At 44.0% G+C, this 26,604-nt stretch overlaps 1 protein-coding gene across 5 annotated transcripts in view; it reads right to left on the bottom strand.

The window, feature by feature from the left end:
• Positions 1–26,604, bottom strand: part of fynb (FYN proto-oncogene, Src family tyrosine kinase b) — an 86,203-nt gene that overhangs the window by 21,976 nt on the left and 37,623 nt on the right. For all 5 annotated transcript variants that reach the window (XM_088626819.1, XM_088626817.1, XM_088626818.1 and 2 more), the window contains one exon: positions 2,240–2,496. In XM_088626819.1, the coding sequence (XP_088482945.1) occupies positions 2,240–2,486 (247 nt within the window). In that variant the 5' untranslated portion in view covers positions 2,487–2,496. The remainder of the gene's footprint in view (positions 1–2,239; positions 2,497–26,604) is intronic.

Below are 26,604 nucleotides of genomic sequence, written 5' to 3'. Positions count from 1 at the left end.
AAGCTATATGACCAGACCAGAGGTTGTGTCAGATATACTATACACTGAGCGCACCAGTCAGTAATGTCAACATTTCTAGCAGTAGGAGCACAAACTACAGCTTGAACAAGGAAGCTGAAGTACAGACAACACAGACAAATAACACTGCAACAAATATAACAAACACACCAGCAGCTATATCACCCTGCAGCTCACAGCTGGCAGCCCACTGGAGCCCAGCAGGTGTGAGCCTGGTTAGTACCTGGAGGAGAGACCTCCTGGGAAAAACTAAGGTTGATGCTGGAAGAGGTGTTAGTGGGGCCAGTAGGGGGCGCTCACCCTGCAGTCCATGTGGGTCCTAATGTCCCAGTATTTTTACAGGTGTAAAAAGGCACTGTCCTTCAGATGAGACATAAAACTGAACTCTCTGTGGTCATTAAAAATTCCAGGGCATTTCTCAAAAAGAGTAGGGGTGTTACCTCACTGTCCTGGTCAGTACCAGTGGAGTGTCCAGAAAAGTGGTATGCAAGTGTAAGCAATTATTAATTATTATAATTCAATCACCCCCCTAAGGGTGATGTGGGGCTAAGTGATTGATATTCTGCCTTTCCGTCAGACTGAGGTAACCTGCTTGACTGGAAGATGGAGAACAGGGTTCGATTCTCCTTCAGACCTCTATATCCCCGAGCCTAGCTCCCTTTAAGACAGACCTGTCATTTCCCTCATTTCACACCTTCTTGTTTTCCAGGTTACGGAAGACGATCAATCCTTCTGTACCGACATTAGGATCATGCGTGTAGTTTCCCTGAATTTCCTTCGAACCAAAGCTATAAAAATTAACGTTCAAACTTCAAACCGCGAAACAGCAGGAACAAAACTCAAAGACATCTATTTGAGTAAAGCCACATAATGCATTTTCCATAAAAATGTCTATTTGTAATTCTGGCTTTAGCATTGTGATTTAGGGTATTCACCCATTGTCAGAAGCTGCTATACCGTCGAAGGGCTATAGTGAGTGGGACTGTGACCTGGCAGGCACAGGGCTGCAGGTGGACTGTCCCCAGACCCACTGTGCCACTGTCACACCCAGCCAATGGAGAACAAGCAAGGCCGCAGTGAAGCTGTGCTGCCCTGGTGGCTGTGCCTCGTGCCACGATCTCACTTCAGCACGTAAACGAGCTGTCTTATCATCCGAGCCGTCTCTTAAAGAGCGATCCCAGAATGGCAGATCTGAGCTGAGATTGTGACAAAAAAAGGCTGAATGCGAAACCGAATATGTTTTACCCACCCAGTGAAAAAGTGTGTCTGCCCTGAATATATTGAAGAGCTCCAGTCCGGATTTAATACTAGAAGTCCAAGGCTTTAGACAGAGGAAGTTTCTTAATGAAAAACACAATGGAAATGATGAAGCTGCTTCGTTTCAGGTGTCGCACAAGGTGAAATGATGTGGTATCATGTTTCACAGTCGACAGATGAGCAAAACCCTCTGCTGTAGTTTTTTTGTGGCTGGTGACACTGACCAAAAGGAAGGCCTTAATCAGAGCAGAATATGGGAATGTGGTTTATGTACGAAGACTCTGGATAGATGTTTGCACATGATCTGTGTCTTATAGCTCAGTCCCTGGGAAATGGAATGTCTCTTAGCGCTTCCCAAGTGTTAGACAATATTTGTTGGGAATACTGTCGCATTCATTGTGCTGCCATTTAGATAGGATTATTTCTAGTGATGTGCCGTAAATCTTTGGCAGGCCGATTCATTTCCCCAACAGTGCTTTCTTGCTGCACAGCCTTCACCTATTAAACTTCCGTGAAGGCAGTATGCAAAACGGAACATGACAATTGCTTCTTTCAAAGCCCAGACTTATTGAGGATATTTCAGTGTGGTCTACTCAGAAGGCTGGGAGAATTTCTGCCTATTGAAAAAAAAAACACTAATTGAAATCCATAACAAGATGAGTAGCAATTATATTCTAAAAAGGGAGCCTGCTCCAAATTCACCCAGCGAGAGCAACACGATGCTCTCCAAGTCTTCAATTCTGACATTAATGGTAGTCCCGAGAATCAGACAGCAGTGCTGGATTAATCTTTTAATGAAGCTAAAATGACTTTTACATCGGTTTTCATGGAGGTGAGCTGTGAGTTCAGTGTTTCCTGCAGCACCCAACAGTGATTTGCAGTGTGTAACTGAGCGCGGGGAGAGACGGCGGCCGCCGGCTGTGACCTCCAGCGACTGCAGGAAGGCCGCTGTGTGCTCACGTACCTGCTCCGCCCCGGGAGCGCAGGGTCCCAGTCTGAGAAGAAGAGTTGACTCCCCCGAAGACGGTCATCCCCTGACCCCCCGGAGCATGGAAGTTGTTGAAGTTGGGAATGGCAGTGACTCCAAAGTTGGGATAGTGCTGTGGTGTGGGATCTGCCCCATAGCGATAACCCGCGTTCTGGCTTATACTGGCGTCCCGCTCGTCCGTAAGTTTTGCTGCTCCCTTATCCTTGCATTGCACACAGCCCATTCTCTAAATTCTGCAAAGAACGAAGAGGAAACGGTCGGCGTCAGTCAGCGGTGCCTTCTCCTACAACTTCTCCAGTTGACTGATCCCTGAGGCTCAACTGTGGTGTCAACAATGATCACCGAGAAACGACATCAGACTTTCTATGCAATTAGGACACTTGAACTTGTAAGATTTATCCTGTATGTGCGTTTATTCGTTCACTGAGAAGAATCCCAACTCAGTTCACCATGTCCTGGCCTGAGCTGGTTTTACTGTTCACAGTGCAGTGGATGAGAGTGAGCACAGAAAAGGAAAGGCTTTCTCATCTAGGACTCACCGAGAGCTACATATCTGTACACAGACACAGTATTTGTCACCGATACCTTTCCCCTCTTCAAGTGTCACAAAAAGTTGCAGAATATGGAAGGGCTTGAACAGAGCAACATAAGAAAAAACAAAATAAGACAGGGCCACTTGGTCCGTTTATCCAGTTTAATAGGTAATGGATCCAAGGATCTCAATGAACTGAAAGAAGCCAGCGTATTGGCTTTAACAACATGGCTGGGGAGCTTGTTCCATCACCCATGGTGCACAGACGTGCCCCCTGTTCTCGGTTTTAAACGCATGTTCATGTAGTTCCCATTTGTGCCCTGGAGTTCGCTTGTCACTGTTGATTCTGAAGCACCCCGCTGGGTGACTGTGTCCATACACCACCGACATGCTGCCCCTGCAGACTAAAAAGGCTCCGTCCCTCAAGCCCTGGAATGTACAGTATCTGCCTGCAGTTCCCTAGAATGATTCCAGAGAAGCAACATCTCTTTTTATAATATGATATAATTTCCAAACTTGTGCACAATCTTCTAAACTGAGTAGTACAGCAACAACATGTGATTTCAATCTCTGCTTTTAAATATACTGTATATCCTAACATGTTTGTTTGCCCTTTTTATTGATTCCCCTCATTATCTAGAAGATGTAAAAGATGTTGCAACATAAACCCCTAAGTCCTTTTCATAAATAGTTCCTTGTAGCTCAGTGATTCTCATTTTGCATTTATACTTTCTGAGTACATAAAGCCTTATCTACGAAGGCATTGGACAAGTTAATTAATGGCTAAAAGACTATCAAGGAAACACCAAAAGGTAATTCTGGTAACTGAAATTTAGGTCAGACAGAAACAGACCACACACAACTTGCTTTTCATTACTGTATGATCACAGAAACATGACCCTGCAGTCCGGGCCTGCTTTTACCACAGACTCAACACCACATGTGCGGAGACGCTTCTTAAGGTCAGTGTGGATTTTCTAGAGTGGGAGGAAGTCATATGCTAGACCAGCTGCTTAGAATTCAGGTGCATCTTATGATTCACGTGGTCATTAGAAATATTAGAAAGCGAAGCAACTGAACAATTAAGAAAATGCATAACCGATGCCTCTACCAATGTGATTTGTTTATATAGCCATTCTAATCCAGGCACTCTAGCCAAAAGATAATTATAATCTGATTTTTTCATTTTTTTAACTTTAAAACCTACAGTTTTTTGGGGCTTTTTATTATGATTTATAATTGAAAAACATTTAGACAATTCATATTGCAAGTAAAACCATATCCCAGTGTTTGCCATTAGAATTGTAAATGGCTTGACAAATTAACCAGACTAATTTCAAGCAAAAGTTAAAAGAAATTGCACCAAATATTTTTATTATAACTGGAAAGCATATGTTGTATATATCGTTTATATCTGTTTTTAGTACATGGCAGATAAAGGCTACTTTCATTTTTAATAATCAGTATTTAGGTGTTTGAAGTGTGTAATAGCCTCGTGCTGAATATGAAGGTCATACTTGGATGTATCTTCATGTTATTCAGTGTCCTGAATGAAACACTGACTCAGCAGAAGCACGCGTGTGTCCTGTTAGCGTGTCCTACATGAGAAATCATGATGACACACTCCACGTCCTCTTCTCTGCTAGAGCTCTTCAACTGTTTTATAAACTGTTTCATAAACCACAACATCAGCATCTCCCAAGATGTGAGGAACTGAAGCTGGATTCTTCACAGTGAAAGAATGTGAAATTCCACTCGCATGTATGTAGGATATCCAACATAACAGAAAATTACAGCCTTCTGCTTGGGATATATTTCGAGAATTTAAGCTATGTAAATGTACCGAGTGTAATTCAACTCCTTTGTGAAGAATGCTGACAAAGCAATTCAGCTTTGTTCTTTTCCATAGTTTGGCTTTTACTTACAGCTTCTTTAGACACATGAATATATTCTTTCACAGTGGCAAAAAGGACACTTGATACTCTCCATACACTCTCTCCTCTTCACCTACTGTTTTATGCTGGACAAGAATAATAGTAGCAAAACTTAGTCAGATTGTTGGTTATGGTTATTCTTGTTTTCAGAATGATTTATGTAGTCTTAAAACTTGAATGTTCAAACTGAAGCCTTCCAATTGTAGATACTGTACAGTACGTTACTGTACATGCCAATAGAGCCTAATGAGATAAAAGGGAATGTGTTGACTGCATAAGTATTCCAACACAGGAACTCCATATGTGCTGAAAAAACACCTTTGGCCCCAATTACATCTGCAAGCTCATTTTGGCCAAGTCTCTACCAATTCTGCGCACTGCCCTGATGCAGTCATTCCACACCCACAATACTCCAGCTGTTGTTCGAACCGTTTCATAGTTTTAATATTTTCCAGCACTGTCTTGTTCACACAGTGGAGCAGCCCAGTACCCCACCCCAGCAGCGAGACCACTCCGGCAGCCTGTTACTTCATGTTTCGTGCACATGTTTCATAAAAAAAACACGAATGCTCAGGCTGAAGATTTCTCGGGGTATGCTGTTACAGTACGTTTCCAAAAACTAAAGAGAAAAACAGAAATGGCGGCTGTGTTCAATTTCAGTCACATGACATTTTGAAGAAGTACCAACTCTGCACACCAGTTTGGTGCAATTGTGGCCCACTCTACTTGACAGATCACCTTGAGATCTCTCCCGCTACACGGGGATTGTTAGTTGGTCAGCAATTTTCAAACCTTTCCAGAGCTTCTCACTAGGATTCATGTCAGTACTGTGACTAGGTCTCTCAAGGACACCGAGCCTTTTCAGTCCTGACCGGAGAAGATTACGAGAGGACATGATTCGTGTGTTCCCAGTACATTCTGGTATCCTTCCATAGAGCTGGGATTATGAGAGAGACCTAGACAGAGCACTCTGCTCAAATGTACAGCAGCAGTTCCCCTACATGGAATTTGAACCCAAAACCCAAACCTAACCACTACACCACAGCCCTCTCCCTGAGCTCCCTTCCCTTGAAGAGACTATGAACATGTGCTGTGGCTTGATTTCTAGATTGCCATTTGTAATATACTGTATGAGCTTTTAAAATTTCTTTCTGACTGGATTAACTGAACCAAATAATTTGCTTTTGAAAATATGATTCAGGGTATTATTGTACTGAATCGCAGAACTAGGGCACATGATGAAATCATGACTTGCTTCAGTCCGGATGCCAGTGTCCTCCAATCCACAAACAATTCAAAAGTGCAGTGAAGTCCATCCATCATCAGGAGGCTGCTGTACTGGTCTGAGAGTCTTGAAAAGCTGATCTTCTGTTGAGGCTGTTCACCTCTGGATGGAAGACCTGGTTAGCACAGAACGCAATGCCCTGATCTATTAAATCACACCAATTAATGCAGCCCAAAGCACTGAAAGCTGAAGTCTTGTAACGTACAGTAATGTGTGATTTGAACTTGTTCTGCTACATTACCATTTTGTTGCGGATCACTGGGTACATGTGATTGAGTTCATATTAAAAAAAAGTTTATTTTACTCAAATCAGTAGGCAGCCACAGGCAGAATATGGCCACTGTAAACCTCGAAGCTATCAGAGGCAATGTTAGAGGCTACCTGCTTTAGGTCGCACAAATTATAACCACCGGCTTCAACATTTTTTGGGACATTTCAGTTTTAATTCACAACAGAATAACTAAGACGCAAACAACCAGGTGTGTTGGAAGTATCCTTTGAACAGGTGTGTCCTTTTTCCAGGTGTGTTGGAAATAACTGGAGCTTTTCACTGTGAATTACCATATGCAGTTTTATCCTGAAGACAAAGTCTAGAACTAAATCATACAGAAAAGAGCGAGTTGTATGAAAACAGCTATAGGAAGACTAACAACACTCTGTCCGAAATGAATACAAATATTGAAGACACCAATGTGGAGCAGTAGTTAGGACTCTGTATACCAGAACCACTCCAGTCATTAGTCCAGATCCGAGGCAGGAAGCTGTTCTTATACCCCTGAGTAAGAGACTTCACTTCGTAAACTCCCTGCTGGAGAAATGGGTACTTTCCAGGTCATCAGCACAAATGAGACAAATTAATTATTTTAATCTGCAGCAACGGGGCTGTAGGTAGTTTTCAAATACTGACTGTATTTTTTCTACTGTTTCAGTTTAACCTTGACAACTACGTTAAAATATTGATCCACAATTAGGACAACTTGCATAGCACAAGGCTCGCAGAACCGCTGGTGTCTGCAGGACGGCACAGTTAAAATGCTTTTATATATCAACCATGCTTAAGTAGTAGTCTGAATCTAAGTTCTAAAACACAGGTATAATTTTACAGTAATAGTAAAAAAAAACCAAGAATATATAAATGTATATATAAACAGTAGAATACACACACTGTGTAATATTCTAAAACAAGTTACTGTACGTGTTCCCAGTGATATGTCCGAATTTGCGACTTGCTACTGCGAAGTCGATCATTCTCAAGATCTTTTGACCCATTTCTTCAACCCATTATAAGGTATTCTGGTGCATTCTGTATGCTTGTAGTAGTGGAACGGAGCATTTTGCATTTTAAATGGGACCAATTAACTCAGGCTACAGTCTGTGGAAGGCATGCCGGTAACTTGTCCCAGATCAAGACACTGAACTCCAATTCTTGTGTTTCGCAACCTAGCACAGCTTATTTACAACTGCAGAGTAAGAAACAGGGCGGACGGGACTGTACTGAAATACCACAAAGACCCCTGCCTTCCAGGACACTGACGAGTCTGAGGCCGAGAACAAGGTGACACTCTGTAAACTCCCCAGGGTCTCTGTGGATGGACAGATCAGGCCAGATAGATGGAGTCTGTTAATTAATACTTCCTTTGAACCTCTCACACAGAGGCCTTTTCATCTCTCTCGCTCGCTCGGCATTAATTATTCCTCCCTAATTAAACACAAAAACATAAAAAAACAGGAGCCTGTTGTCATCAGAACATTTTTGTAAAACCTCTTGTGGTAAAAACAGGAGTTTATGGCCAGCAGCCATATCACCCTGCAACTCACAACTGGCAGCCCACTGAAGCTCAGCAGGTGTGAGCCTGGTCAGTACCTGGATGAGAGACCTCCTGGGAAAAACTAAGGCTGCTGCTGAAAGAGGTGTTAGTGGGACCAGTTGGGGGCGCTCAACCTGCGGTTCATGTGGGTCCTAATGCCCCAGTATAGTGATGGGGACACTATACTGTAAACAGGCGCCGTCCTTCGGATGAGACGTAAAACTGAGGTCCTGACTCTCTGTGGTCATTAAAAATCCCAGGGTGTTTCTCGAAAAGAGTAGGGGTGTAACCCTGGTGTCCTGGCCAAATTTCCCATTGGCTTTTACCAATCATGGCCTCCTAATAATCCCCATCTATGAATTGGCTTCATTACTCTGCCCTCCTCCCCACTGAGAGCTGATGTGTGGGGAGCGTTCTGGTGCACTATGGCTGCCGTCGCATCATCCAGGTGGGGCTGCACACTGGTGGTGGTGGAGGGGATCCCCATTACCTGTAAAGCGCTTTGAGTGAAGTGTCCAGAAATGCGCTATATAAATGTAAGCAATTATTAAATTATTATCATTAAGGAGACATGTCGGCATGGAACTTAATGGGGTTTGATAACCTTTCTGCTCGGGAGAGAACCACAATGAACCGCAGAATCAGAGGGACAGGCTTTCGGGAGAAACCGCCAGATCATTCCTTTTGCGACCTCAGAGTTCCACGTCAGGCAACAGTGAAAACCCTGCGCACAGCACTTGCACTTTCTTTGATAAAGCAGTCTATCATGCTATCACCAAATCATCAAAGCAGAAAACACATGACTTTGAACATATCTTTGTGGAATGTGGAAGAGTTTACAACACTACAACGCAAACAGCATAAGACAAAGCTCGACACAGAAGCAGAATTTCATTATACAATAACACAGTACACCATCCTGTAAACCAAAATAGTGTAGAGATAGTGCTTGACAGAGCAGTTAAAAAATGTCAATACCTCAAACAAAAGCTACACAGAAAAGGGGGAAAATAAGTACTTCTTTAAACAAGCTTTATGAAGTCCATTCATAATGCTTGGGACCTCTGCAACCCACTGTCTCCCTCAGTTATGCCTCATCAGAATGCTTCGATGGTAAGTTTTGGTTCATCAAATCATCATTAGTCTGCAAATATAGCTGGCTTGCAAGCAGCAGCTAGTTTGCGGTTATAGTTCATATGTGTGACAAGCTAGCCAGTGGAAAAATCGCAGAGGATTAAATTAGCATGTCATCATTTCCACTGTGATTCTCCTCTTTCCATTCTCTGTACTCCACTTGCTATTTATTGCTTTACTCCCTATACAGCACTGCATTTCTATGAACTCCTGTGGATTGCAATACCTGACCAAAATACTAAACAACTTATTTACAGAAGGTTGCATTCATCTCAGACCAGACCCCTGCTTCACCTCAGCCTGCGTTTCATCTCGTCTGCGTGGCACAAACTTTCGGTTGTTTCACTTTCTACTGGTGGAAGAGTTATTTTGATTTTTGTCACCCCAGATATAGATCAAACAATAGTACCGGCTATTCCAAACTGTCACCATTTTGATTTGAGCGCAACGATTACTTCTACAAAATAAGCAGACGTTCATTTGCGAAGCAACTTACTGTAGGTGAATCGAAAAACAAAAAAAGGCTTAGGGCCGCGAGGCACACAAAAACAGTGCCCTTCCGAAAGACTTTAGCGACATTAAAAACAAGAAAACAAAAGGCAATTACATTTCCCCGTTGGCCTGAATACGCACAGATAAGTATTGACTGAACAGCTGTGCACTAAAAAGCTAACAAAAACACTGCCTCTGAACTGACAGAAATCCCTAAAAATCAACCCTGCATCTATCTTTGTTCCTGGAGCTACAGTGGCCACAGGGCAAACAGTGGGCAAAATACCACCCTCAGGTATGGTTTGTGGATTCACAGCTTTGCTGACCAGACTGTAGTTCTACTAGTTTTCTGGCCAAGTCTGATCGGTGCTCCTGTCATCAGGAAACATCCCCTGGAAGGACGGAGAAGGCAACACTCCAGCTCGCTGGCGAGGGGTCGGGGCCCTGCCTTCTGCTACAGATGCTGAGGCACCATGTCCTCCAGGCTCTGCCACGCCATCCTGCGCATGCTTCAGACAAACCAGCCAGGGGTGACCTTCGGGTCCCCCTTTGTTTCCCACGGCCTCCCTTTCAATGCACCGGCGCCGACATCACCACCATGATCTCGCGGCACGAGAAGATGACGAGACGTGCAGCCCCGGAGTCCGCAGAGACGGCTGCAGCACAGCAGCTCGTTATCACAGGGAGTCAACTCCGTCACGCCAGGGAGGAAAACAGACCGGAGCTGGGAGCAGCCTGGGGAGATACGGCAGCTGCTGTGGATACTTCAAGCTTGGGCTGCACAAAACCACACGCTGAAGCAACCTAATGGGTGTCACCTTACTGAGCGGCCCTCTGCTCTGTGCCCAGGCACCTGGCGATGAATCCATCATCAAGGAAAGTCAGGTTCAGCTCCCGCTTCACTCACTGTGACAAAAGCCCTAATGTTTTTTATTTTGGCTCAGCAAAACAGCTCCCAGTCAACTGCACTGCAAATGCAGTGTTTATGATCGCTTGCCCTGCGCTTATAAAGGGCCGGGATTCATTTTATTCATTAGCAGCTCGGAGGGAAGTGGAGGACAGGGCTCCATCCGGCCACCGCGCCGCAGGCTGGCCGCGCCGGCCGGGCTCATCTGAGGCGCACTTGTTCTGCCGCGGCTGGCCCTGCGCCTGGGGGTCGCGGGGTCACCTGGCGTGGCGGTGGGGGAGCACTTCCACACAATGCTGCTGCTTGAGCAGGCGTAGTCAAAACCTCCCCCAGCGGGCGCCCTGTGTGGAGAAGCGGAAGGCTCACCCCTCCGGCCGCCGACAACGGGAACGCTTTGCCTCTCTTTCCGAGTGCCGAAGAACAGCCTCTGCCGGACAACACAGCCTTCTCGCCTCCCTGCCTTGTGAAAGTCGGAGCGGAAGAGGGAAAAGGAAAAATGGCAAGCACCGTTCTGTGTCCGGTCAATGTCTCCCAGAGTGGATTCCATTACATCATATTTGTCAATAGGTTAGGTGCCCTTAGGTAGAAGTCTGGAAAAGGGAAGAGGCCCTTTCTTTACCAGCACTTTAATGAATGATTTACAGCCCATACCTGAGCACCAGCAGCGCTGATTTTCTTTCCAACTCAGCAAGCAGACCCCCTCCAGAGCTTTCAGAGCTCCTGGTCCCTGGAATCAGCTTGATTCCAGGCTCTCGCCCGGTCTGGAGGGAGAACTGTGAGATCTGGTGCTTCTGACAACACGCGCCCACTGGGAAGCCTGCCGGCTGGCGCTCGGCATTACCTAATTAAAAAGCAAGCGGGGACCATCCTGTTCCCACAACCCAGATTATTCATTCTCCGCCGCTTCCTCCTGGAGCGCGTGTGAGAAATATCCAGCTTAGTGCTGCTCTAGAAGCACACGATGGGAGAAAATTCTGAAAGGGTGTCAAAAACTTGAATCGCTTGTGCTACATATCGTAAATTAGTGATTACAATCTACATATTGCACACAACAGCCTCTAGCAACCTTATGCTATATATAGTACAATGGCTTCTCTAGCTATTGGATATAGTATCATATAGATCTAAGGGCCAAATGCAAACAAACCATTAACAAGCGAATAAGGTTTAAAGGCTTTTTTACCCCAATATGACTAGCAGATTTACAGCATAATGCCAGCAAAACAGGAGTTTGAAGACCGGCTTCTGTAAGAGCTGTCTGCTCCTCATAGAGAATGCAACAGTGTGCAGACATTGATTGGAGTCCCATTCCCCAGAGATCTCTGTGACACAGACAAGTAGGACACCAGAATACGGGAGTCTGAAAGTGAAATTGTACCGTCAGCACTGTCAACCAGGAAAGCGGGTCTTGTGTGTACCATAACCTCCATGTGTGACACCATTATGTCACAACAGCTCAGCGCTGACAGAAGGAGCCGAGTCCTACCGAGAATTGCATCAGCACACTGGCAACAGACAGAGGGGTAAAGTGTTGTTTGCGGAAGGGATCGAACCTCGTGTATTTCAATTTGAAAATGCAGCGCTATTGTTTTCTGAATTCTGTTCAGTAAGGACGCATTCCTTACACAGTAATCGGTTATGCCTTGATGTGTTTTGAATGAGCCTACTGACTCTTTTAATAAATTAATATTGCACTATAAAACTATCATATAAAAAAATGCCCAAATACAGTAAGTCCTTTATCCAAATCTTAAAGAATTAACTGCTGAAACACCAGGAATGATTAATTTTGCTGACACTTTTATCAAAACTGAATTACCACGGTGTATATAATGGGCCCACATGTATCCTGCTGAAACAAGGTGAGCGATGTACTTTGCAATAGCACAGAACAGACTCATCCAGGATTTGAACCCACAACCTTGCAGTTCTAAATGAAATACTGCTGTAGGCAATAAGCTGTATGCTATCTTTTCCAATGTCTTTGATTATGCACAAGTCAGGGAATTGAATGTGAAGAGATTTACACAAGTCAAACCGATCCAACAGTCCTGGAACTGAGAAGAATTGATAAAGAAACAGAGGAGTGTCTTGTCAACAGGCAGTTCTGTAATTTCGTAGATAATCCTTTTGTTTTTCATCAGGGAGATACGAATCATAGCAAGCTTAACTAGTATTTAAAACAAAAAATAAAACCAAAAGAGAAACAATGACTTGTTATTAATAATGTCCTCTGGATCCAGGGACTGAACAAGTAACCTACTATCTAAGATCCTCCTAGGACGGGATGTAAGTCAGTAGGTTGGAAATTCCCTTCCCAAAGCTTCTGAATCTCCTAAATATTTAACAGATCTGTTGCATACAACAGATTATCAAGAAATCTTTCATACAGGCCTGAAACGTTTCGAAATGTCTCCAGCCCTTCAGTGGAAAGGTGCACCTGAGGGCAAACAAATACAGAACTTCCTCCCCAGACGACACCAGTCCACTTCAGGGACACGCAGGGAAGGGCGGTTTAGGACATCCAACCAAACCTAGCCAGCACGCCTCTGGGGCTGCGATAAAACCAGAGCAGTGAGGAGAGCGCACCGGCCGCAGCCAGAATCACACCCAGGAGCTCGCCCTGTGGTGCCATCCTGCCACAGCACTGCAGCTCGTTTCAGTCCTGGAACTGAGCTCTTCCAATCAGCAGCACTGGAAGGGCTGGGGGAAGCAGTCTAATTGCTCCAGTCAAGCCAGTAACGAGTGGATTCAGCTGGTTACGTGAAATGAAAATCCTCCGTCACGTGGACGAGAGCTGGACAGTCTTCCTTTAGATGAGTACGTCACTTTAAAAACGCAGGACTGCGTGTCTACACCATGACAACGATGCACGGAAAGGAATGGCTAAAGGCTTATTCCATGCTGTAAGGAAAAACATTTCTGCTGTGGAGCCTTCTTCAGCTATGTGCGCACACACCTGAACAAGGCGCCACAACCGCAACGTGTCTTTTTTATTTTCCTTTCAGCATGGAATAAACCTTTACCTGCTCCTTTGCAGCCTGCGGATGCTGACACAGCTCCCTACTGGAACACTGTTGCATGCACATTTTGCATGTACCTCAACAAGATTGTCAAAGTTCAGGTGGGGAGCTGGGTCAGCATGCATAGGCTGCAAAGGAACAAGTAATAGGTTTATTCACTGCTGAAAAGAAAGGAAAGAAAACAAAACGTTTCGGCCGTGGAGCCTTCTTCAGGTGTGAATTTCTAAAGTTGTTTACTCGTGTCAAAAACGTCTTTCTCTATTTCGAATTACAGATTAACTCCACACAATGTCCAACATATACCGCACACAAACAATGCTGCATATAAAAATGTATTGCATAAGACTATACAATGGCAAAATCAATTGTACTGTGCTTCAGCCTGTGCATGCAAGGACACGTTCTTTGCTTCACTCGTGTTCTCACAGCTCATGGGACTGTGGAATGTTGTTCCAAACGACTGCAGCACTTTGCACCAGGTGTATCTCAGGTGTTTCTCGGATGGTCCACTTTCCCAGTCCCCTCCTCCCGATGCTCATTCCCGGATGTGTCATGTTGGAAGAGCACGTTCCAGAGGGAACGGCGTAATGGATCAGAACCAGCCTGCGCCCAGGCGAGATCAGAGTGAGAGTTTTTCTGAATCTCCAACACCGGATCAGTATTACTTTGCAGCAGACGTTATGCACCGACTGCGATATTGCTCAGCTGTCTCCCTTTAAAGATGTGACCATGGGTTACGGCCGAACAATTCTGACTTGGAACTCGGCACCCTTTTCCAGGTCTGGTCTCCCCGCTATATTGACACTTCTGTTGTCCATTACAGCCTTTTGTTCAGTTGGCTGGCCTCAAGACAAAGTTCGTCTAACTGTGATCCATGTGCCAACAACATATGTTCTAGGAGTACCACTAACATATGTGTCGGCAGGTGGACTGTTCTCAAGATTTCTGCGGCCTTGCTGTTAACAGGCAACGTACCCTGAATTTCTTACCATCCTACTGACACACGGAGTACAATGTGCGATCTGCCACACGGGGTGGCCTTCGCAAGTGAACACTTTGATTTCTACATGGCGTTTGTGTTCTTTGCAGGAGCTACGGTGCCCACTACACTTCACAGACATTTCCACTTTTGACAGAGCATGACAGAGTCACACACCACACGAAAACATTAAACGTATCAAAGCACAGTCATACATTGCTACCTTCGACTGTGATTATTTATTTGTATGTCATATCCATTTTTTCCTGGCTTGCACAATTATTTCCTATACAACATTCAGTATTAGCTGCACTCCTGTTTTCTGTGCTTTCTGTTCTATTATGTTGTATTTGTTCCTTGAAAATCTTACAATAGTACTGGAAAAAAGGGAGACTTGCTTTGAAGCAATAAGCTTTGAAACTCACTTTGCTAACGTCATCATTTAGTTCACTTTAAATACGAAATTATCCAAGGCGATGTCTGAATTACTACTGCTGCGAATGACTGCAGGAAAGAGCAGTGATAAAACCATTCATTCCTCAGTATATAAACACTCCGGGCTAGATGTACTAAAGATGCGTGCCTGCTTTAAGAGTCACAACCGTTTCACAAATAAATCAAACTCGTTGGGCAACATCCTAAACAATGACCTTGAGGGTTTGAGAAAGTTGTTGGGGAAGTGATTTGTCCTTGTGGCTGAGCTCTCAATGTTGCTGGGAGTTCCTGTACTGAGCCACAAAAGTCAGGTGATGATAGGAACGAGATTAAAGCTGTTGGAAGAACTGGGATGCTTATAGTTGCGGAACTTTGTTAAGAACTCGGGAAAGGCTTCCGTGACCGGCACAACATTAAACACGGGAATGTGGGAAAAACTCTGTCCCCTAAGCCTGTCCTCTCGAATTAGCAACAAGAGACAGACGCTGCTTTCACCAACAGTGGGCAAACAGCAAGATGAGAAAAGAGAGCGTTCTGTGTCCTCAGTATGCTCACCATCAGTATCCACTCAGTGAGAGAGTCCATCAGGAGGACGTATTGGGTGATCTGAAAGATGAGTGGGACCCTGTCACCCAGAGGCTCCTAGCGATGGTGAAACGATTACGCACCCGCCCGGCTCTCTTCACAAACCTGTACGCAGGAGACCTCCCAGCCCACAGACTCGCTCGCCGTCTGAGCTGGACAGTCGCACAACCAGACTAGAAAGCTCGATTCTGATGAACTCACACACTTCCCTTTCCCCTAGAAGCAGGTGTGACTTGCCTGCCTTGACTGACCAAGCCTTCCTGAGCACATCGCGAGAAGCAGGAAGACATCATCTCTATGACTGTGCAGCCGGCGTGTGATTCATCTGTAATCATTATTAAAGTCATAGTCACGTATCCCAGGTAAGGTCACAGCTCTTATGGTGACCAACAGCCATACAGTGTGGCCGTTTAACACCAGCTGAGGGAGGAGATGTCAGGAATTTTCAACTCATCAGACAAACTAAACTTTCCTTTTATTAGACTTTGGTTCACTGCTAGTGTCAAGCTGATGACTGGAGATTGGGCCATTTCTCTTGGGCAGTTTTGTTTCTGCTCAGCAGCACGATAGTGAGCTCCAGTATACATGTAAGGCTAAACACTATTTAAATATATATATATATATTTTCTAATATGTTTGTCTGTCAAATGTGTTGCAACAGATATTTCAATTCAAATTTTGTAGCTCTACTCATTAGCATTTTATATTGGTATACTGGGGGCAGTGTTTACTTTCACACAATCACAAACTGAGGCATGTTTGTGCTGGACTGTGTGACTGTGTCACAACTGGGTCTATCAGCCATGATGCCAAGTAAACAGTATATCACACACAGCAGAGTCTCATTTAATACCAAAAGCAGTTTTAAAATGAAAAGATTAAAACGACTAACAAACAATCCAAATAAATTATGAAACGGACAAAAGGTCCAGTGTCCTGTTGTGATGAAGAACAGAAAGGAACTCCGAACGGCTCAATGTGCTGGATGTTCAAGTCTGAAGCAGGCAGACGGATACAGTTGTTCTTACTGCACACCGACAGGTCCAGTAGGCTGAAGGCTCTGTTCTCACTTTTTAGAACGCTGTGTTCATATGCCTATTTTATGTTAGCTCTAGATGCCTCAAACAACCTCTCAATGTTTTATCCTGAAACAATCAATACATTCGTTTTACAAATTTCCACAATTACATAAATTCAGCGTTTGCAAACAGAAGAAAAGTGTCAATCTGGTGCCCTGCACCAAGCAGGAGGACAGGGTGCATGGCTGCGGACATCCACAATGCTGTAGTTCTGCCGGAACACTGCAAAGCATTATGTCAGCAGGTGTAAAACAGGCCCGATCCAGATCTCACAGTGCTTGAAGCCAAGTATGGATTCTTCTACAGTCAAGTTGGAAAAAATATCCAGATCTACTGTAACACCATTTTTACAAAAAAAAAAGTTAAATCCAAACCCATTCCTGCAGAAGAACCTGAATGCTTGGAAAGACAGATAAAGACGTTGTGCGATTTATGTACAGTTCAGTACTATTACCAAGGCAGTTCAGTTGAACAGCTGAAAAACGAAGATCTGCTTACAAGCTGTATGAGGGTGACCATCATAAAAGTCTTACGTGATGAGGGTCACAGGATGGTTTTCAGTCAGATACACTACTAATGTGACTCATGCCTCGTGTGCCCTATATTAACCTGAACACAATCAGGCAGATTACCTGGCACACACTGACATAAATATTGCACATGTATCACAGGAATGTTTTTATGCCAATCTTTTTTTGAAACAATATCTTTATTGTTTTTTTCATATTAAATGTGAAATGAGAAAATATGAAGTATGTCCGAACAACAGAAAAGAAAAAAAGAAAAAGGAAGAATGTGATAAAACATCCAGTTTGCATATTTACGAATAACTCATACCATGGCAGTGATTGAAAACACAAGTCACACAGGTGTTTGTTTTTTAACATAAATACATGTTATATACAGGGCTTAAATGTGATACCTTTCATAAAGTAGTTCCCCTAATTAAAGCCTTTACTCTCTAGATGTTATCCCTACGATTCTCTAGAAAATCTAGAAATGAATTCCATATCTCTCTGAATTCCCCCATTTTTGGTTTTAGGAGATAAGTCATCTTTTCCAATGCAAGGCATGACGTCATCCCCTTCAACCACTGTGACACACAAGGACTTTCTTCCTGTCTGCAAACACAGGTATCACTCGTTTCGCTTCTAAAAGGCAGATGGTTACCAATGAACACTCCTTTTTAGTCATCCTAAGCTCTTCTGGGTATATATTAAGAACGCATAACTTAGGGTAAGGAGGCCATGTCTTACCAATAATCTGTGAAACTATATGCAATACCTTCTTCCAAAAACCCTGAACTTTCGGACATTCCCACATGCAGTGAAATAATGTGCCTTTGTTATCTTTGCATTTAATACAGAAGTCAGGAATATTAGGATTGAATTGTTGACATCCATGTGGTGTGATATATAGTCTTCCTATCCACTTATACTGTAAGAGTTTTAAGCTAGTATTCACAGTCTGAGTCTGAGCTTTCAAACAAGTTTCCCTCCACTCTTCCTCAGAGATGTCTTCTTGTATATCTGTCTTCCACGATTGAAGCCTACAGTCAATAATACCCTGTACACTAATGAAACCTGTCCCCTTCCTTTTGAGTATTTTAAGGCATAATTCTCTAAGGTGGATAACGGAGGTTGGTCCAATGAGTGATTCTGTTTTGACAGGATATACCTTCTCAGCTGTAGATACTTAAAAAAGTGGGTTTTTGGAATATTGTAAGTGTTTCTAAGATCCTCAAAAGTCATGTAGTACCCATCGTCAAAGGCAAATTACAGGTGAGATGCAAACTTGTTTATGTGTAAAAAAAATACTAAGTTGTCATAAGTTGAAGAGTGCTTGCTTTGATAGAAAAATAAAGTGAAAAAAAAAGTTTTCAATGTTGTATATCACTTTTTACAGGCAGTAGAATCCCAAATGTCAATTATACCTATGTTGAATGTGCTGATATTATAAGGTTATCAAATGAGTATTTTATATAAGGCGTCGTCTGTCTATGCATTATTTTATGACAAAAAATTGGTTAACACTTTGTTCAAGCATGATGAGTGAGAATGATGACTCAAACAGTTCAAAGAAAAAACACTTTATTCAGGTGTGAAACTCAGACTCACACGAATAAAAACTGAAGAAAGGGCATCTTGCATGTGGCAGGGATTCAATCTTTGTGTAATTGCTACATGATTCCCTTCCGGTCCCCCAGGAGGTGACCTCTGGCCGGGGTCCACCTCCAGTTTGCAATATGACTTTGCAGCCCTTCCAGGCCAGAAGCCCAGATTCAGAGGTCACAGACTTTCTGTCCCATCAGGCTGAGGGACTGTATTGGCCTGTGAGTTGTGTTTCAGTTGGAGTTTCCCTCTGGTAGTATTGATCTCCACATTAGCAGATAAGCCCAAAATTGTTCAAGGGGCTGATCTCACGGTCTTGTCACCCGTCATTCCTAGCATAAACTAAGTAACGTTACTTCACAAAGCCAGGCGCTGTGTGGCACTGCCATGTGCAGGCCGCAGATGTCCAGACACCAACTCAGTGGACTCAGAGGACTGAATCTGCTTCCCTCTTTGAGTGCTCAAACCTTGTATGGAACCAGCATGTTGACAAGGTACAAAAAAAACACCTGTCAACTCCAGCAGCTCAACATGCAAAATACTGTAATAATGCTTCATACAACTGAAGTCACTTAGCACACAATGGTGAACCTACTTTTTTTTGTTAAGCATATGCAATTCAAGCAAAAGCAACAACAGACAGGATGAAACTGCCGGCTGCTTCAGGCGTTAAAGTATTCAAACAATGGCTACAGATTAACACACACATACTGTATTGACAGTGAATGGAGTAAAGTGTTCTACTGATTGGAAACAGAAAACCAGCAGAACCAGCATTTACTCCCTTCAAGGCCCTCTGGCCAAAAACTAGCAGTTGCATGCTACTGTACGTTCCTCCAGCATGGAGAAGTGAGTTAGAAATTCTCTGTATCTTTCAGCGATTCCCAGAAGTACCCAGCTCTTGACTCCACCTCCGCTGAAGAGTGGGGTCTAAGTCAAGTCTGCCTGTGTGGCTTGAAATGCAAACGGATTCTTGGTGAAATGGCCATGCCGTCACAGGAAGTTCCACCAGGAAAAGCAGCATTGTTAACACACGACCGTCATTTCCTTTCTTTTTAGGAAACTAAGGCACACGGACAGCTGTACCTCAGGTTCAGCTAGATCTTACATGAAATGAAAAAGGGTGTTAAGAACAAAACAGGAAAATGGAAAAGTAACCTTTCCTTCCAGACGAAACTTACATCTAAATTCGCATGTAAGATAAGATAAGATCACTTTATTGGCCATATCCAATTCCCCGCATTAGGAATTTGTCTTTTCGCAGACCCCAGCTTGCTCTCCAGGAGACACACAGACAAGGAGAGAAGCTTAGGGTCAGAGCACAGGGTCAGCCCTTTACACGGCGCCCCTGGAGCAGTTGGGGTGAAGGGCCTTGCTCAGGGGCCTTGCTCAGGGGCCCAACGGAGTAGGATTCCTCTGCCGGCCGTGGGATACGTACCGGCAACCTTCCAGCCACAGGCGCAGATCCTTAGCCGCGGTGATAACCATTAAAACCTATATGGTGCAATTGTGCCAATGACAGTAGAAAGCCTCCACTGTCTTCCTCTCTGTTTGGGGATACAGGCGGCAGCCCATCGCTGTGGTGAGTCTGGGGCACTGGAACCAGTCGGTCCCGGCAGCAGCCACGCGATTCTCCCAGGGCAAGAGGCGCTATCCCGCCATAGGTCCTCCTATATCCTTGGCTGAAGGGGACAGAGTCCGGGGTCCTTCCCTCTTCCACCATCCTGCAGGGCGCTCCACGTCCCCCAGCGGCGCTTGCTGTTTTGCGTGCAGCACCACAGCCAGCTGCCTTCTCAGCTCCTCCCAGGGCAAGCCGGGGAGGGGGAGGTGTCCTCCGCCTCTCCTCTCCTTTCCAGGTCAGGGGTCTAGCGTCCTCTTCCAGCAGCCGGTGTCTCCAGGGTCATTCCAAGACCGCCGTGGCCTGTCTCCCCCCCCCCCCACCCCCCCACCTGGGTAGTGACTTTCGCCTCGTGCCTCCGGCGGGGTGCGGGAACGGTCCGGTCTGGCAGGCAGTCATCACCGTCGCTCTCCGCCGGGAGCTCCCGCGACCTGGACCGCGCCTCCTCCCTCACCACAGAGGAAACCGGAGATAGGAGGAACTCTTCCTGACTCACCCCGGGGAGACGCGAGCAGTTCCCTTACTTCTAGGGGTCTCGGGCTGCCAGCGGCGGCCCCCTCACCTCCGGGAACGCTGGGGCCGTCAGCTCCCCCCTCTCTGGGAACGGCGGTGTTTTAGGTGCCGGTGATCCCCTGGGTCCTGGCGTCACCAGTTCAGGGGACAGCGGCCCGTTCCCGCCGGTCGGCTCCTCCCATTCCAGCAGCGCTGGGAGCTGCAATGCTCGTCCCGGGGCGCAAACTTCCTAGCGGATTGCTTCCTCCTCTCCTTATTGGGGGGGGGTGGATTTCTTTTCTTCCTTTGGCTTTGTAATGAGTTTTAGGGCCTCTGGCAACACTATTAACTCCCTACTGGAGGATATTCTCTCGGAGCCTGGAGTGGATTTCTGTCTTTCAGATCTTGGGTCTACCGGAACCTTATCAAGCCCTCCTTCACGTTGCTGTTTCCATTCTCACAAGGGCGGGCCGATGCATGAGCAATCTGCATTTGTTCTTCTGCTTCCAGTCCCGGACAGCAGGTACGGAACTGGGAGAGCCACAGCCTTCTGGTTTTTAAACTGCCACCTGGTCAGTCCTCAATCTTCTACAACCGATTGATAAAGGGGGTGACAGGCGTCAGATCGCGCCCCACAGCCACCTGGGGAATGCAGCTGAGGTAAGGACGTCAACCTTGCCTCTGCCCACTACCCTCCTACACTAGATTATTCTGGAAAGATCAAACACAAACCACACGAAGAGAGAGAGAGAGACAGCACACAGAGTCTGACGTTTTTAACAGCTCACATCAGCCACATTCCGCTTTAAAGAAGAGTCACTGAGCACATCAGCAAGGGCCAAATTAACTCAGACATAGACATTTCATTATCCACAGGAAACAGCTGTATCTCAACTCTGGATCCGAGTTCCAATTTTACATACAAGCGATGTCACATCTCAGAAGAAATGTAACAGAATCAGCTCTACCTACATTAAATGGTCTTCCTCTGCAGCATGAAAAGCCACCAGGATTAATACCACTTTCTCTGCTTTTTTTACTTCTGAAAATCGCAAAGCAGTAGCTTAAAAATGAATCTTAAACAGCAATGAAATATTTGACTTCTGCTCATGAGGACCCAAGTTTTTCACTTTTCAAACAGGGCTAGATTAAGTGAATGTATATACTGTATAATATTCAGTTAAATAATGGTGCTGAATTAAAACAAAATCAGTGCAGCAACCCAAAAGCTAAAAATCAGTAAACAACCCACGGAAAATTATTTTTACACTCCTTGCAGTGCTATTGCTGTCAATTCTTAAAAATACTACTTGAGAAAGCAAACATTTTTCACCTTGAATGAAGCAGAACATGTTGAAATGCCCACCGATACTGAAAACACAGCTGATACTCTTATGAAGCTTCTAGAGAAGAATAGCAGCATCCGAGTGGCTAAATCTTCTCCCAGTATAGCCCATTTCAGTTATCAGAACCACATCCCCTGCAGTAAGAAATCACCTGCTTCCTTTTAATTGTGTCTAACTGTAACACAGAAGCTGACATTACAGCAGCTTCTCCTGTTCAGTACTTCATCCATTTTTTTGCTTAGTCTTTTGCTGCTTTCATGCAACAAAACGGAAGCTGTAAGATGTTTGTATGTTTGCTTAACTGTTAATAAACAGCGGCTGTCTTTTAGGAAAGAGTCATCAGAGATTAGTCACAGGACTGTTTGTCTCTAAAAAGAAACGTTAAAACTCATAAACATTCCCACACTTCGGGTTTCATCCCTGGACTTCCATCCCTGGGAAAAAGTCTCACAGTTAAAATGCACAAAAAAATCCTGTTCCTAAAAAAATCTAATTAGGCTTAATTGTAAAACAAGTATGACCAGCAACACTTGTAAAACCGAGAAGGCTAATGGTTCAAGTGCCTTTTGTTTTTACACCTGAAGTCAAAAACTGAATTCTGTACTTTGGTAGGCATGACTTTAGCTCTGCCACTGGATGGAGAACCACCTCCTGTTTCACCAGCAGCATCCAACAGAATCATGTAAAATTGTGATTTTACACACATAACTAAAAAAGAGACACATCTAATTTAGCTCAGGTTGGTATACAGTAAGACTTAAAAGGCCTACGCAGAGAGGATTCTTTAAGCATTAGTTTCCCAGTTTTTACACAATAAATGATTCACACTATGAATGATGGGTCACTATTAGAGTTTCAGTAAAAATGTGAGGAAAGTTAAATACAGAACGCTCTTGTAAGATGAAATCCAGTAATTACACAATTTAAAACAAATCTTTGTAATACAAACCTTTTATTCAGGATTACAAATTGCCTTTTTAAAGAAGAAAAGACAGAAGCACAGTAATGTACATCTTACTAGTATACTAAAAGAAACTGAATCTATTTTTTCAGCATCCTCTTTAAAGTTAGGCAGGCCTTTATTTTTGCATCTGCAAAACAACACCTTTTCTACCCCAGAGCAGCACAATGAGCAGACCTATGGGTATGTCTGAACGAACACTTACTTCAAGAGAGCGCAGGAAGGATGTGGTTAACCTGCCTTCACTGTCGTCCACATTAACTTTCCATTAGCTAATTTTATACCAAATGTCAGTTTGTAATAAAGCAGGAGAAGGCATAACTATGTGGTGAAATATGTAAGGAAAAAGCAGCAAAGAAATCTCAATATATTTTTCAGCTAAACAAATACATTCCCCAAACAAACAAAAAAAGATCATGGACATGTTTTGACTGACAATGTCCATATGATGACTGATTATTTCAACAAAGACAACAACGTCACAGCTCTTGTGGATTCATTTGGTCTTTGCAAGAACATGGAAAGATTCACAATTAACAATGTCGAACTGCCACTTAACCGTAACAATCATTATAGCCCTAAAACACGAGTGATTTCCACCAAAGCAAGTGCTTGTGTGTGGCAGAAAACATTCTGTACAGTACACGCTCTGTATACATGGCTGCGGACTCCACTTACATTCTTCATTGAAACAATAAACTGAACTTTTGCTTTGGGTTCTCAAACAAGCATGTATAGACTCGCCTTCTCCCGCAGGCCTAAGAGCTCTGGTACTTTGGTGGAAAGCCCGTCAAGAACTCTGGCTGTTTCACTGCAGGATGCTAAGTGGTGCTGAGAAAACATCTAAAGCTAGTTTTTATTTACACTACTGACTGCTATTTAAAAATGTGGCTCTAGAAGCTGTGTGACGGTAATATGAGGTAGGAAAAAAAAACAAAAACTGAATCCCAGTTCAAATGGGCCTTTAAGAGTGGATGCGATTCGAACTGCGTTACAATTAAATACGGTATACAGTACCTGCATGTGTTTCAGAAACTCACAAATAGTGACATTTTGCATGTCACTACTCATGCATTAGTCACCCCCCAATGATAGTGCTTTGATAGTTTAAAGTTACTGAAGCAATTAAAAAATAGGACAGTAAACTCAGGGAGTACCTTATGACTGCTAGGAATCAGAATGAACAGTGATACATAATATTCGCATACTGTGCATATATCAATCTGCCATGATACAAATGACTGCTTAATCGTTTAGGGATTAAAACACAATCACAAGAGGGCTAAAATATGTATCTTATATAATATGTATCTTATATATAAAAAAAACACATAGCACATGGTCCCAGTTCTATGAAGAAGCAATGGTAACCACAGCACAATCATGCTGCCCCTATAATACTCCATATCATACAATTACATCAATACACGTGCAATAGAAAGACAAGTAAATATTCAATTACTGTTAAAGTAAACTAATTCAAGCATAATGCTTGACCAGGCTGCTGTGATGAGTTATGACGTGCCCCATGGGAACTTCTATATCCGGCTGCAGCACGTACAGTCCTTGTCTGCAGCCTTTGTGTCAAAGGATGTCCGGCTGACGCAGGAGAAAAGAGAGCCTCCTGCTGAAGACAGCTCCTCAAACGGAACAAGCACAAGATCTAACTTGGCTCCGGCTGCAAATGTGGCTTTGAAGGGGAGAAGCTAAGTCTACTCGCCTATAGTTTATAGCTGCTACTCTGAACATTCTGCAATATTCAGTGGTGCCAACAAAAGTCCAACTGTATTATTTCACTGACTGGGAAAAATTACAACTGGGAGCCTGTCTGAAAAAATCAGAAGCCTTAGGCAATATTCTGGTACTGTATGTAGGTCTCTCAGCCCAGTGGTTATTCTCAGCCAGTGCAGTTCCAGTTGAAGACAGGACAATGGCGGTTGCCGTTATGCAATTCTTTCTGTTTTCAAGTCGCCAGGACTTCCAAGAGACAGAGCACAAGTCGTGCACAGTTTGAAATTGTGTCTCCAAGGGTGGCGATTGGTAATGATGTTGTCTCCACGCTCCTCAGCGGTGGATCACTTTAGCCCTGTCAGCAGATTTCTGATGAGTGAACTTCATCTGGGGTTCAAGTTCGGATGTCTCTCTCTCTTGAAGTGGTAGATGAAGAGGTGTCAAAATGGACAATTCATTATTGAAGGTGTCATAAGTTCAATTTATGATGTCCCAATTCATGTTAACGAGCCAGTATATCTTAATTGGCTCTGAATCTCCCCAGTTCTCCAAAGACACTGACTCAAAGGAGTTAAACAGTGCCAGAATGATTTTCCATCCAAGGCGACAGAAATGGTCTTTCTTTCCTGACATCTCCAATGCCACACCAAACAAGCACAAGCAGAAATGTGAAAAAGTACATATTTATATTTTGGAAGTTTTTTGTTCATTGAATATAGTTTATTCTGTAAAGCTTTGTTTTAAGAGTGAATGAAAAAATCACTCTGCACTAATTCGTGTGTCTGGCAAGTTTTTTGATGGTACGTCAACCTGGCGAGCTTGTTAACTGCATTGTGTGGGATAACAAGGCTCCATTGTTCCTCTAGTTTAAAAGTGTGTTGGTTCAAACCTTGAGTTCCGTCTGCAAGATTCGGCAGGTCTGTTTTCATGTGGTTTGGAACATTAAGACATCAAGCAGAATTTAAAATATGTATGATTCATTTTAGAAGGTTATTCTTTGAGTATAACAAAGCTTGCAGCACACTTTTACACTACCCTGGCACCTTCTTGCCTGACCTCCCCATCATTTCGTATTGTCCACCATCTAATCTGTGTAACCTTGCTCACAGCTGTCTTATCCACCCACAGCAACCATCCACACCAGGCACTTTCCCCTGCAACAGAGCTCGCTGCATCGCCTGTAAATATATATCCAATACCAAGCTCCTTCAAAACCCCTCTGGACAATTCCAGATCACCCAGGTGAAATCATGTAATTCCAGTAACACCATTTACTGCATCTCATGCAGAAAATGCCCATCCTTTTACATCGGTGAGACAGGAAGGAGACTGGCAGACCAATTTAGGGAATTCTGTCAGAGGTGTGAGGATCAAAGATCTCTCCAAACTGAGAGTTCCCCATTTCAACTTGAATCTTTCTGATCTGTCCACCCGCGTCCTCACAGAGGGGTTTCGGAGCTCCTTTTGCAGAAAGTCATCTGAAACCAAAATTATTCTTCAACTTGGATCACACCCTCCCCCTTCTATCAACGACAGACTCCTGAATCCTCTCTATTCATTCGCAGAATTCAGCTTTTCACACCTCTCCTCCTGCTCTCCCGGAGTTTGGACACTCATCCTCACCTGCGTCATGCCCACTTCCTCCTGGCTCCCCACCCCTTCGTGACTCCCCTGTTTTCCCTCTCCCTCACACCTGTGTTTCTTTACCTTTCAGTGTGGAATAATCCTGTATCTGTTCTTTTGCAGCCTACGCATGCTGATGCAGCTCTTCTTCAGGCCAAAATAATGCTCTTCAGCCTGCGAGGCCCACAATGGCATTAGTTTGTATAAATAATGATACACACCTTATTTCTTTTATACTGTACTACTTTAAATTAAGGTTTTAGTCC

The sequence above is a fragment of the Lepisosteus platostomus genome, chromosome 3, assembly GCF_059453375.1.
Source record: "Lepisosteus platostomus isolate fLepPlt1 chromosome 3, fLepPlt1.hap1, whole genome shotgun sequence".
Taxonomy (NCBI): Eukaryota; Metazoa; Chordata; class Actinopteri; order Semionotiformes; family Lepisosteidae; genus Lepisosteus; species Lepisosteus platostomus.
Note: the sequence above shows the minus strand (reverse complement) of the source record. Positions and strands in the feature narration are given on the sequence as shown.